This window comes from Anabrus simplex, chromosome X, assembly GCF_040414725.1.
Source record: "Anabrus simplex isolate iqAnaSimp1 chromosome X, ASM4041472v1, whole genome shotgun sequence".
In the NCBI taxonomy this organism is placed as follows: domain Eukaryota; kingdom Metazoa; phylum Arthropoda; class Insecta; order Orthoptera; family Tettigoniidae; genus Anabrus; species Anabrus simplex.
The window spans coordinates 219202997-219216704 of NC_090279.1; the positions used below are offsets into that span (position 1 = coordinate 219202997).

A 13708-nucleotide genomic window follows, 5' to 3' on the forward strand; every position below is an offset into this window, starting at 1 on the left:
TACATTTATTCCTCCAATTTTTAAACCGATTTTTGGGTTGCAGATGAGACACTTGCCACGCCGATAATTCATATGGTCTTTATAGACAAAACTTCTGACGAACCACAACAAAGCTCTTTCACTGCGTCATCCAGATGGCGGTGCATTTTTAGCAATAATGTGCAAGAAATTTTAACATCACCAGACTTGACTAGAGAATTTGTGATTTGACTGATTAGTATAACATATCAGTGAATGAAGTATTGGAGGAAGATGAAACAAGTTAGATTCATGGGGAATTTTTAAATAATCAAATTAACTTGCATAATTTTATATGTTCGTTGATAATGTTAATGATAATTTTGCACACTTGATACTCTGTGAATTCTGTACATAATGGAAATGTTGCCGAGGATATTTATCACAAGAAACTCTCATTCTTAACTTAGTGGAGCCTTTATCAGACCATTTGTACTAAAAGTTGTTTCTTGCAATGGTACAGTAAAACCTGTCCTCAGTAAAAACTCAAGGAATGGGCTTTTCTTCCCGCTGTATGCAGGATTCCAGTTTATAAGGGATAGGGAAAAATGTAGATACTTTTTCTGTTACAATAGTCCAATTTCCTTCCGTTTCCGCATCAGACAAGAACTTGCATGAATATTAAACCACAAAGTTTTCCAGCTCATAAAGGTTCTGTTAAAGGCAGGTTTTACTGTACCATCAGATTCTAACGAAGGAATGCTCTTGCAACCAACCACAAGTCTACTAAAATAAACAAACTAGCAGTGTTCACAAACTTATAAAAGACTTGTCATCGTTACTACTATCAACACATGCTTATGAAACGTAGTCTCAAACAAGTGCGAGTTAAGGCCGGTTCATTTATCCTGTAGATCTCAGCATGTGAGGTTCGAAGCCCATAAAGCTGCTTCCTTGAGGAGAGCACGACAGGCAGCAATGAAGGTGTTTTGAAGGTATGGACAATCATACTGATTTACCACAACATTCCCTTAATTTCAAGTTGTTGTTGTTGTATCAGAATTTTTTGCAAAATAATGATAGGCCTATCCTATTAATATTTCTATGTCTACATTAAAACTGATTTCAATAATGATCACAACAGCAGCAAATAGACAATCAGTCAAATCAAACTTCAAATATTAAACACAACCATATTTTATTTAGGCCTTCTCAGTGACTATGAATTACAAGTCTTGTACTTCACACCACATTTTGAGAGTCTAAGTTCCATCGTCAGGTGGCAAAATGATCGCATTCAACTGTTGCTCTACCTGATACACCATTGTCTATTTATAACATCGATGTTGCGTCACTTGCCTCTCGCTCGAGACTGACAACACAGATCTCAAGAGTCTCGAGACCATGCTGTAATCTGTGCGACGTCCCGGGAACTGTGAGCATAAGCTTAATTGCGTATCATCTTTGGTTAAAAATGAAAAGCTACAACCTGTTTCCCAGTCAGTGCCTGGGTCAAGAATGGAATGAATGAAGCCCCCATCTCGCGGCGAGGATAGGCCTGTCGCACTCCTCTGGGGCAATGATAGTGGAGTGTTGCTGGAATAAAATATGACAGGGTAAACTGGAATACCCGGAGAAAAACCTGTCCCGCCTCCACTTTGTCCCGGACAAATCTCACATGGAGTGACCGCGATTTTAACCACGGAATCCAGCAGTGAGAGGCCGATGCATTGCCGCCTGAACCATGGCGGCTTCATCATCTTCGGTCATTGCATGAAATGATATAGATGTTTATTCCCATAGAGAACTTAAAATATTTGTCCTGAATGAGTACAATACCAATATAATGGTCTGTTATTGGACATTATAAATTTTCCAGCTAACTCATTCCTGGTTGCCTGTGTTTCACCCTCGTGTGCTAAGCTGGGCTCGTCAGTTGGGACTTAGCACACCTCCCAAGGCTAGTGCATACCACGGAGGAATATGGGAATAAACATCTGTATCATCTGATGGCCAGGCAGGCATCAATTTTTGGAACTGAGACATAGATCTCATAGTGCATTGGCACTGCTGGTGGCTTCAAGCAGTTGGGCTTCAGTGAGAATTTATGGTAGAATGAGTTCTTGGTTCGGGGTACTTACAGGGGTTAGACAAGGCTGTAATTTTTCACCTTTGCTGTTCGAAGTTTACGTGGATCTGCTGAAAGGTATAAAGTGGCAGGGTAGGATTCAGTTAGGTGGAAATGTAGTAAGCAGTCTGGCCTGTGCTGACGACTTGGTCTTAATGGCAGATTGTGCCGAAAGCCTGCAGTCTAATATCTTGGAACTTGAAAATAGGCGCAATGAGTATGGTATGAAAATTAGCCTCGCGAAGACTAAATTGATGTCAGTAGGCAAGAAATTCAACAGAATTGAATGTGGGATTGGTGATACAAAGCTAGAACAGGTCGATAATTTCAAGTAATGGTAATACAGTAAGTGAGATTGAATCAAGGTGTAGTAAAGCTAATGCAGTGAGCTCGCAGTTGTGATCAACAGTATTCTCTAAGAAGGAAGTCAGCTCCCAGACGAAACTATCTTTACATCGGTCTGTTTTCAGACCAACTTTGCTTTACGCGAGCGAAAGCTGGGTGGACTCAGGATATCTTATTCTTAAGTTAGAAGTAACAGATATGAAAGTAACGAGAATGATTGCTGGTACAAACAGGTGGGAACTGTGGCAGGAGGGTACTCGGAATGAGGAGATAAAGGCTAATTTAGGAATGAACTCGATGGATGAAGCTGTACGCATAAACCGGCTTCGGTGGTGGGGTCATGTGAGGCAAATGGAGGACAATAGGTTACCTAGGAGAATAATGGACTCTGCTATGGAGGGTAAGACAAGTACAGGTAGACGAAGATGACGATGGTTAGACTCGGTTTCTAATGATTTAAAGGTAAGAGGTATAGAACTAAATGAGGCCACAACACTAGCAAATAGAGGATTGTGGCGACGTTTAGTAAATTCACAGAGGCTTGCAGACTGAACGCTGGAAGGCATAACAGTCTATAACACGCCTTGTATTTCACTGAAACATTATAGCATGACGCGACACATTTTGAAGCCTTAATTTAATTTCATCATACATTTTACGCATTGTTCATTCCAGATGCTTTTAACATCATTTGTGTATGTTTTAGTCATTAGATGTGTTTTTACAGTTTTGTGTTACGGCCAGCCAAAGTTGCTATATTAGAAACGTAATGTAAACATTGCATAATATAATATTGAAAAGGTGTACGATTACAACATAGGTTTTGTTATTATCCATATATTAAACAGGTTAAAAATACACATCGTGGTTGAAATACATATGGAGGTATTGACAAACAATTCAAATCGAGTGTCACTTCAAAACACGATTGATGAATAAGAGGGAACATCATTCTCAGTACTATTTGGGTGAATGGAAACGTGTAGTATTGTTGAAACCCGAGGTTGTAGGTCAGAGGTGCCTAGCTTGAATATGCTGTAAATATAAAGATTTTAGATAAGAAAACTGACTACACAAGGCTAAAGGTGCAAGAGGTGTGGTAAGTAATGTACAGGGCAATCCAAAACTCCATCAACATTTGACGAGGCAATACTTTATGGAATACTGGAGGTAGAGAGGTAATAACGGACACAGAAGATTGGCATGACATGGGGTTTTATTGACACTAAAATGAAGTACACAAAATGACCAACAGATGGCTCTTCATACGTTACACAAGCAATAATTAGCATAACAATCTGGGTTTAGCAAAGACTATGCTCTTTGTGCAGTCATTCATCAAAAATACATGTCCTCGAGGGACAGCACTGTACGACACATCCGTAGGTATAGTGGCAAATTGTCGTTGGATGTTGTCTTTTAGCATTCCTAATGGGGTCGGATGATTGCAGTAGACTTGCAACTTCAAGTAACCTCACAACCAATAATCACATAGATCAAGGAGGCCATGCAGGCGTATCTGATGCAGTATCACTAATGTGTTGCTGGCCAGCACCATCTGTTGGCCTGTATGCACACTCATTACCCCATGTCATACCAATTATTACCTCTCCAGCTCAAATATTCTGTGAAGTATTGTCTCTGTACTTACAGTTCTCCTTAGCACTACATATTGCCTGCTATCACCTGCCTTGAGTGAGGCGGGTTGGAGAACTTTCTGAGAAATGTTTTTGCAATTCATGGAATAGTGAAATCAACTCAAATATTTGCTTTCTCAGTTACCTCATTTAGATTAAAATTCGGATTGGCATACTGATCAATTTGAATGAAGAATTCCTCAAAAATGTTGAGCAGAGGGCTTATTGTGTTTGATAACATTGTTATGTTACAGGTAGGATTCTCCAGAATAAAATATTTCCATACTATCATCCGAATGTAAACACACAACTTTTTTTGCTAGACGTGCAACGTCACACTAACTCATTGACGGTTTTGAGCCACGCAAAGATGGCAAAGGGATAGGTTTGGGAAGGTAGTGTCCGTGGCCTTAACTAAGGTAGAGCCCTAGCATTTGCGTGATGTGAAAATGGGAAACCATGGAAAACTATCTTCTGGGCTGTAGACGTTCAAAGAAATACATGGATTTATATGCACAATAAGAATCAACAACAATATAAACTATTTTATATAAAATTACTTTTAATAGTGAATCTATTGTTACAGAAAAATAATATGATTGCTCAGGTGAAAAATACTGTTAAGTTCAGTCTATCAACTACACATTGCCAAGTACCGTGTCCTTTCCTGGCAATTTCTGAAGCACTCTGGCTTTTTGGTAGCAAAAAAACAAGTTCCCACTTGCAGACGAGCAGCTTCGATGAGGAACCTTCGCTCAACTCGGACAGGTAATCCCAGCTCCCTCCTGAGAATGGCGATGATCAGCGGGTTCAACATTGCAACCAATGACAACTGGTCGCAGTCCTTCTCCTCCATGCTGCCGTTCGAGTATCCGTCGTATATTTGCAATCTTCCAGTCTCGATAATGTCCTTCCAAAGGCAATGCTTCTTGACTATGAGATGCTCCATTATCCTGCGCACACACATCTGCTGGAGGCCAGCCTTGAAATGACCTAACAATAAGAAAGCGACATGATGTGGACGATATTCCTGGTCACTTAAGTAACGCATTGGGAAACGTGTCCTTGACGACAACACTGGCTCTAACTTATCACAAACACTGTCGCATATGTCCGTGCAGTCAACGACAGGAAATACAGAAGACAGCATCACCTTGTTGAGTCCGGGAACACTGAAAGAGATGGTATCTGTCTTCGAACTATACAGAGCCGATGACTGTAGTAAAGGTGCGAAGATGGGGGAGAGGGGAATGGGAGCAGTTTCCCTCTTCCGCGTAATGGAAACGTCTATAGTGGGATCTGCACCGTTCCGAAGGAGTCGCACGGCTACGGTTGGAGATCCTGCCGACATGGCCCGCCAGAACATGGTCTCGTTGCAACAGTTTGTGTGGTTGAGATCTAGCTCAGGCACTTCGCACAATACCTTGTCGACCAGGGGAAGAGCCCGATCCCTGCTCGCTTCAATAATGTGGTCCATGAGAGGCGTAGTTCCGTGCACGTCGCCCCTATCCAAATTGCCCCCCCACCGGTACAACTTCATCACCAAGTCTATGTCCGGATCCTCAACCGCCACCACTTTGTGGAGGGTAGATTGCAACGTTGGATTCAGAGTGATGAGAGTTGGATTTGCACCAGAGGCCAGCAACATCTCCAGCAACACAGACAGCTGCTCCTTCAGTTTCAAAAGTGGAGGATTTACTTCACCGTTTAAACCGATAGTTAGAAGCGAGTTGGATGTTTCTTGTTTAGCACACAAGGCCTTAGTATCCAGATACATTTTGATGACACGTTCCAGAGGAGTTGCACGTACGTATCTCACGTTCAGGTTCGCACCATACTGGACCAATAACTTAGCTAGATGAAGATTGAAGTAACCTGCCTTCCCAGACAGCACGAGGGTCAACGGCGACGGTCGATGTACATCGATGTTCAAACATTTTGGATGCCATACGCCTCTAATTAGTGCCTCCGCCTTCTCAAACGCTCCCTTTTCTAGAGCGTCTGTCAAAGCTTTCGCATGCTTAACGAAGCAGTCATCAGCAGCTGCCATTTTCAGCTTGTCTGAAAGCAGAGAGAAAACCAGCAGATAGGCAGAGAAATCTGTTGAACTCCTTCCTAAAGGAACAAACAAATTATAAATCGAGTCATTTAGGGAAAGGTATGAAGAGGAACACGTAAGATAAATTGCAAATGATTAATTTCACACTTGGTTCCACATTGACTTAAAAATTTAAGAAACAATTCTTTAAAATAATATATCAATAATAATCTGCCTGCTGTCATTTCCTGATGGATACAGTACTTTGGATCCATCTCTTGGCACAGGCCAGAGTAAAGTGTAGCTTCCACCGAAGTCCCAGTCAACATCCATGGCTGTGGCAATATGGAAGTTGCTGGGGTATGGGTAGTGCTGAATAATGACATTCGGAGCATGACTAGTGCATCCGAGTGTTATGAAAGGTGCTGCTCATAGGGTCAGTCATGCTGCAATAGTACTTTCTGACCCAGTGAGGAAAGCAATGGCAAACTACCTCACTCCTCATCTTGCCTAGTATGCCTCATTTTGGTGCTGCCATTGGTTTTTGGGGTTTCGTTATAACCGCATAACCTTTGGTGGTGCTATTTGAGGATCCAACCAGCCTCTGGGCTGATGACCTAACAGACAGACAGACATACAGACAGATCAATAATAATAAAAAGTCCACACTGGGGGCTCAAAAAACGGCATGCGAGTCAACTGCCTTGCCTTCGCCGATGACCTGGCAATCCTGTCAAGAAACATAGAGACAGTTGTGGAACAAATAAACATGCTGAAAGAGCAGGCAGAGAAGCTGGCCTTGAAATTTCTCAACACCTAACAACAGAGTACGGTAAAATAGAAAACGTATAGCGCAGATGAAAACTAGTGAGAACGAAGCCAACAACAGCAGGCAAGAGAAGATGGCTGCAGCTTTTCGTAGGGTGCCACGTCCTATACAAGACAAAGGCGATCTCAAGGAAAGCTAAACTATAACACAGTGATCAATCCTGAGTGTCTGTACCCAAGTGAATGCCTCAGAATGCCGGGAAAGGCTGGACCAAGAGAAGCAGAGAAGTATGAGGGAAAGATCCTTTGCAAAATAATGGGTCCTAAGATAACAGACTCCGAGGAAGAGAAGAGCCCAAATGGCACGTCTGGGTGAAACTCTGCAAAATGCACATGGCCTAACCACCCAAAGACTGGTTCTATTCCTGTGATTGTAAGATCTGCGGCCATGAAAGCCATTTTTGATATTCCTTATTATAGGTGTCTAAGAGGTGGTGTGATTGCTCCTTGTAGGTCCATAAGAGCAATACTGTTTTCTTAACATGTTTTTACAAGTGTACACTCCATTTAGTTTTAAGAGGCTTAAACCCATGAAAAATGCTGAAAGGCAATCTCCACTGCAGTCTTCAACGTTCATCCAGAGGTCATCTTGGAAGTCTAGGTGTGGGATGGTTAGGCAACCATCTTCTCCTAACAAAACTAAATGTAAACAAAAAAATTTAAAAACACAAGATATATCCAAAGAATTAATTCTGACAATGAAGAGATAAAACCATAAATGATTTTAAAAGCTATTATGTACATTCTGTGCCCTCATCCCAAGGTACAGCAGCTATTTTCAGGCATATCCCAAAAAGCCGTAATCATAGTTGTTCCCTGAGTAACAGAACTCTTGAAATGCAGACGTACTTGAGCTCTTGCACAAAGCGAACCAGACAAGTAGTAGTCTCATCAAGTTCCGTCATAAGCCATAGAAATTGGCACCACATGAACTTCTACAGTAGGAGGCAAGAGTGCATACATCTTAAATGACCTATTCTCACCCTGCACAAAACTACGGAGTCTCTCTGCAGTTATTTTGATTGCTCTTCGCTTACTGAGCTTGCAAAACTAACCACTCCATTTCATAGGTCCAGGTGGTTTTCAAGCCTTACCTGCCAGTTCGTTTCCCGCAAGTCACGCTATGGTGACACAGCCTTGGCTAGAAGGTTCCACATGTGAGTGTTACAGACCCAGACATGAAAAGTCATCAAAGATTCACTAAAATCCAATTTGAGAACTTGTGTCAATAATTAGTGGCTTGTGACAGCAAACAGGGTGTCTACTGAGTTCCACTATCAGCAACATTCCAGTACGTAATACGATGAATTTATTTAAAACTTCTTGACGAAGAATTACACACTTCACAGACGAATTCAGGTTTGTAATTTTTTGCCAACAAATGCATATTTTGTTTTTAATGAATTTAGTTAGCCTTGATTTTTTTTTAATAAGAACAACTTTTTACATGTTTTACAGGGACTCCCAACTGCCCTCACAGCCCTTCACTGCACCCATTGCTTTTAAATCTCCTTAATTAGAAAATTTATACAATTCTTGTTTTGGAAAAAAAAAGGGGCAATCCTAATGAATGCAAAATTGTTTGTAAGACTATTAAAACAATTACAAGACAAAAGGTTAACAAATTGCCAGTTTTATATAAATGAAAAAAATTGTATTTATAGCTTCATACTACATAACTGTTTGTTTTCAATTTACAATGCTATATTACACACACACACACACACACACACACACACACACACACACACACAAAATATACTTGAAAAGTCTTATCTAACATAACTGCTTCTAAGTGACAATGTACTTTAGGCTATTTGGATCACTTCATTAACACTGACATGCAATAAACGCAGCCAAAGAAAGACTATTACATAACACACACTGTGAAAGTAAACCGTTCTTGAATAGATTCTGTACCAGGCTTATACTAAGTGGAAACTTGTTCTATATAATGTCACAAGAAATGCATATATATATGAAATCAATCTTTTTATATGCATCACAGAAAGAAACATAAAATATGTTACTCTATATGCAGTAGTTTTTATGCTTTATAATATATGTAATGTCCAAACAGTTGTGTGCTACACAATATAGTTTATACATTTTATAAAACTTGTGAATTATTATCATATGTATTTAACTATCAATTTACAATGACTAAAGCTTATACTCAAAATGTACACACACTACACACTTGCGAAAGTATTTTTTTCCGTCTTTTCCCATTCTCCAGTTCTTCTGTCTCTTCCTTAGCAGTCTGCGTAATACATTGTTTCTTCATATGTTTTATTTCTTCTGCTGCTAACTTTCTTTTGACTGTGTACTCTTTTAATACTTTTCTAAAGCTTTATTTCTCAGTGTTGGTGCATTTTTGGCTGTATGGATTATCTTTTTTGGAACAGTGACAGCTAATACTCCTCCAGCAGCAGATACTGCAGCACACACCAGACGCTGTGCAATCAAGCTATCTTCACGAAGATTCTCTACTAGGCATTCTTTGTTTATTGAAAAACCACCTCCTACAGTAGCGTTGCCGTGAAACAAAACAACTACTTTTGGTGTGAAGTGGATCGGTTCATTTGAAACATTGTGTTGAAAATAGGCGGTGCTAAGGATATTGTCCATTTGATCAGTTTTCGGATCAAACTACTTAAAATATTTTACTACTTTTTCCTTTGATAAGAAATCTTAAGTACAGTAGTTTCGTTTTTCAATATCAGCTTCCTAAGGAGATAATAGTTTTGTCTCACCAAGAACTTCTCACGCAGCAGTTACCCTGCAGCTCCTAATAGACCCATTGGTCATAATTGCAGGATTGAAGCAGCTGGCACCTGTAACAAACCTGAAAGCAAGAGGGCTTTTGACAAAAATCTTCATATAAATATCAACAAGAAATTTTCTGTAGTCTCCATAGAACTGAAGAACTTTTACATCTTTTATCCCCTTACCTTTTAAATCTGCTGAGGCTGAAAATCCAATGTCAACAGCATGGAAGAGCTTGAGTTGTTTTGATTTCTTCAAATCAATCGAGAGAACTTTCTTACTAGTATTTGCTCACTCTAAAACCTGGTTCTTTACACTTCTCCCAACAGGTATTCAAGCATAGTACTCAGATCAGAGAACATAAAAGGCAAAAGAGGATCATTACTCTGATACTTGGAGAGATACTGTTCTAGTTCAAGGGAAACAGACCGCATGAATCGCAACTGTGCCAGGAGCAGATCATTTCTTACAAAACTTTTTATAATTCCAAAGTTTTCTGATGCAGGAGGTTTTCCTCAAAAGCAACAACATACTTCTTAAGCTCGTTCAATAACTTTTTAGTTTTCGACCCATCTGATAGAGCAGTACTGCAGAGGCAAGAGAGGTGACGCTGTTATGTGTTTGTAATGTGCACGTCTACTTGGAAAGTCCTTGAAGAAATAAATCAGAGTAGTTGTGTGCTGTTTTATATGCACCATGAATAGTATGCAAGGAGCAGGTACCAAAATCCAACAGCTCTGGATCTGAAGGTGAATCACCTAAGTACTTCTTTAGATCTTTCAAAAACTTCAGGTTTACATTCAGCCCGTCCATTGATATTTGCATCATCTTTTTTGCATCCAAACCAGTGTCTTACAAGTTTTGCAAAAATGTCATCAGAAGGTCCTCAGCATTTGACCCTCCTGAGCAACAAAAATTAAACTTTCATCCTAAGAAATACAAAAGCAAGGACACTCTTTAACCAAGTTTGTCAATTATTTTTGGAAGTATGGACCCAGTCCATATGCAATTAGGTGTCCAAGTTTATCCTTGTGCAACTTGAACTTCTTGGCAATTTTGCTGTCAGGAAACAGGATTTTAAAAAGATCACTACAAATGCCAAAACTTCTAGCAGAAGAATGGGTCACAGCTTGAGTAATAAAAAAACAAACCAAACCCCCCAGCACTTAACGCCCTCGAAATGGCCTTTGCCTGCAGATTACGAGGGGTCATGTGGTCAGCACGATACATCCTCTCGGCCGTTATTCTGGGCTTTTGAGACCACGGCGGCCATCTCACTGTCAGATAGCTCATCAATTCTAATCACGTAGGCTGAGTGGACCTCGAACCAGCCCTCAGGTCGAGAGAAAAATCCCCAACCTGGCCGGGAATCGAACCCGGGGCCTCCGGACGAGAGGCAGCCGAGCTACCCCTACACTACGGGGCCGGCCAACTTGAGTAATAGCCGACAATATTTCTGCAGTAATAACTTCATCCTTGATGATAAAATTGTTAAGAGTGCTTCTAGGCATAACACAAGTAAGCTTATCATTAGCAACTGAAGTTCTGCTTTCACTGGAACAGAGTTTGTAGTTGATGGAGCAGCATTCACAGGAATACAGTCTGTAGTTGCTTCCTTGGCAGGTATCATGTAAAACAGTTTTTTGCTGGAACTCTTGACGTGCATTTTGCCTTTTGCAGGAGATTGAACTGACGGCACACCCATGTTGCTAATATCAAGACTAGTCCTACACAAAGAGCAATACCCTCCACTCTCTGAAGCCAATTCCAATCTTGATTTATTGTTCTGTCCAACCAGTGATTTTTGAAAGGAGTCTTTCCTCTTATTTTACTCACTGTCTCTGAAAAATTAGTGCAACACCAATGTAAGGAAATAAATAACAATGGATAATTATATGCATAATATAGGCTACTTAAAGTATAGCATGCATCCATTGTTATTATACTTCAATTATTGCAAAAAAGAAGAATGAAGGAAAAGAGAATTAAAAGAAAAGGGGAAGTTGGCGACTGTCTAGAACACTGGGCGATGAGGGCGTCACGTTCTGACGCCGGGTTGTTAGAGAAAATCACGAGTTATTATTCTAGTAACTGTTCTGCATAAGTAGGCCTATTACTTTTCAATGAAATCACTTTAAGCTATAATGCCAGCAACCTAAACAATAATTATTCTTATTACCTGGACTTTCGGTTGCAAATACCCAGGGTAGATCTAGTATATGGTTCCAAATTCCAGTACTTCCGGTATCAGTAGACACCCTGGCAAATTATGCTAGTTAAAACCTGCAAGGACGCTTTTAGCGAGGAGCTGTAGCAACTTGACATTTACCTTCAAGTGTTACTTGTAATGCTTTAAGTAGTTGATAGATTTACTCACTTGCTCTAGATGTTTTGCCTGGAAGCGCCTCATGTAAGTTTTATAAGTCTCAAACTATTGCTGGATGTGGCCATTCCTGGTTATTCACGAGAATGTTAGCGAAACGTAGTTTTAGATAATAGTCTTGATATTTTGTTTTTGTGGAACAATTAACCTTACTGGCAAGAACTGAAGCAGACATGAAAGGTGAACATAACTACATTTGCATCCTGTTATTTATTAGGTATTTTCCCAGCAGAACAGGCACTCAACGAAACACTTTCAAGGCATCGCTTTTTACTTCTGTGAATCAGCCAGTTGCCCACGATTATGACTGTAAATTTTCCATGAAAAAAGGTTAACTACCCCCACTCAGAAATCCATCTGTCTTGGCACCGACTGATGAGTTTCAGGCCGAGGAAGCAGAATCTGTTCTCATATCGTAGCGAGGTAGTAGTGGTAACATTGCCAAGTGGCTTGCTGTCTAAAAGGTACATTGGGTGGAAGTTGGCGCCACGGCTGTTAGGTTTGGATGCGAAAGGGTGCTGATATATGGGACACAGCACTGAATCTCCGAACTCTTGCTGGCAGCCTTTCTTGTCAGCAGTCGTGTTTCTGCCGGCCAAGCATTAAACTGTTAAAGAATGGACTGAGATTAAAAGCAAACAACGTACTTATGCAAGGAATTGATGAATATATATATTAAAAAACTAATATTTTACAAGAAAAGTATGTTTTTACATAACATCTGAGCAAGAAATACACAATATGTACACATTTAGTACCAGAACACATCAAACACTCTTCCCATCAAAGAAACCTCCCTTTGGTTCAAGCACATTTTCAACTATTCTCCGCATTCTCACGACAAGTGTACAGTGTAGAGTGGAAGAGCTTCTTGCCTAGCTATCCAAGGATAGCAATAAGTGTTCAAAAATTGGACGAAGTTTGCATTCCCACAAGAACTTCCGATCTTAGACGTGCCCCAGCCCAACTAAACACCACGTGCAACAAGAGTGTATCATAAATATGGCAGCACTCACATTACACCACAGTTGTGTAATGTGCTCCCTTTACTTTGTGGTCTAAATGTCATGTGCTATCATCACTGGAGGTCAAACGTCACGTTATACTTTAATTTGGTACATAGCTTCATTTTTATGTTTTTTTAAGTGTAACTCTGCCAGAAATGTCCATATGCTTTGGAGATGAAGTGACTTCTTTTTTTGCCGATTTCTTATTTTAAATCTGGAGATGTTTACAATGGAATGTAATTTGTATAAAAACATGTTTACATCGTTTCTTGAATTGTTCTATCTTTTCAGGGTGTTCATGTATAAGACACCTTTTGCCAATCTCAGTGACATGGAAGAAGATGAACATAATTCTGTATCAAATCAGGCACCGAATAACTTCTGCAGTAGAGCTCTCTGAAGTAAACAGTATGCAATATCGGAGGTTCGCACCTGTCTTCGGACAGAATGCACCCTTACCTTACCGCAGACCCGGTGTAAAATATTTGATCAGGGTGTAACAAACACCAAGTTAGGACAAACTCTCAGGAGACATTCGTCTCACGTGCCGGGCGAGTCCAAGTTTCTTCTAGTTGCGCTCCTCTTTACATGTCCAGACCGTCTTAGTGCAATTTT

The 13708-nt window shown here is 40.3% G+C and overlaps 1 protein-coding gene across 6 annotated transcripts in view; it reads right to left on the reverse strand.

The window, feature by feature from the left end:
• Positions 1–3303: 3303 nt before the first annotated feature.
• LOC136886381 (uncharacterized) overlaps positions 3304–13708 on the reverse strand; it is a 55079-nt gene continuing 44674 nt past the window's right edge. For 4 of the 6 annotated variants that reach the window (XM_067159142.2, XM_067159141.2, XM_067159140.2 and 1 more), the window contains one exon: positions 3304–6129. In XM_067159142.2, coding sequence (XP_067015243.2) covers positions 4703–6129 — 1427 coding nt within the window. In that variant the 3' untranslated portion in view covers positions 3304–4702. The remainder of the gene's footprint in view (positions 6130–13708) is intronic. The other 2 variants (XM_067159144.2, XM_067159145.2) reach the window with 2 other exon arrangements.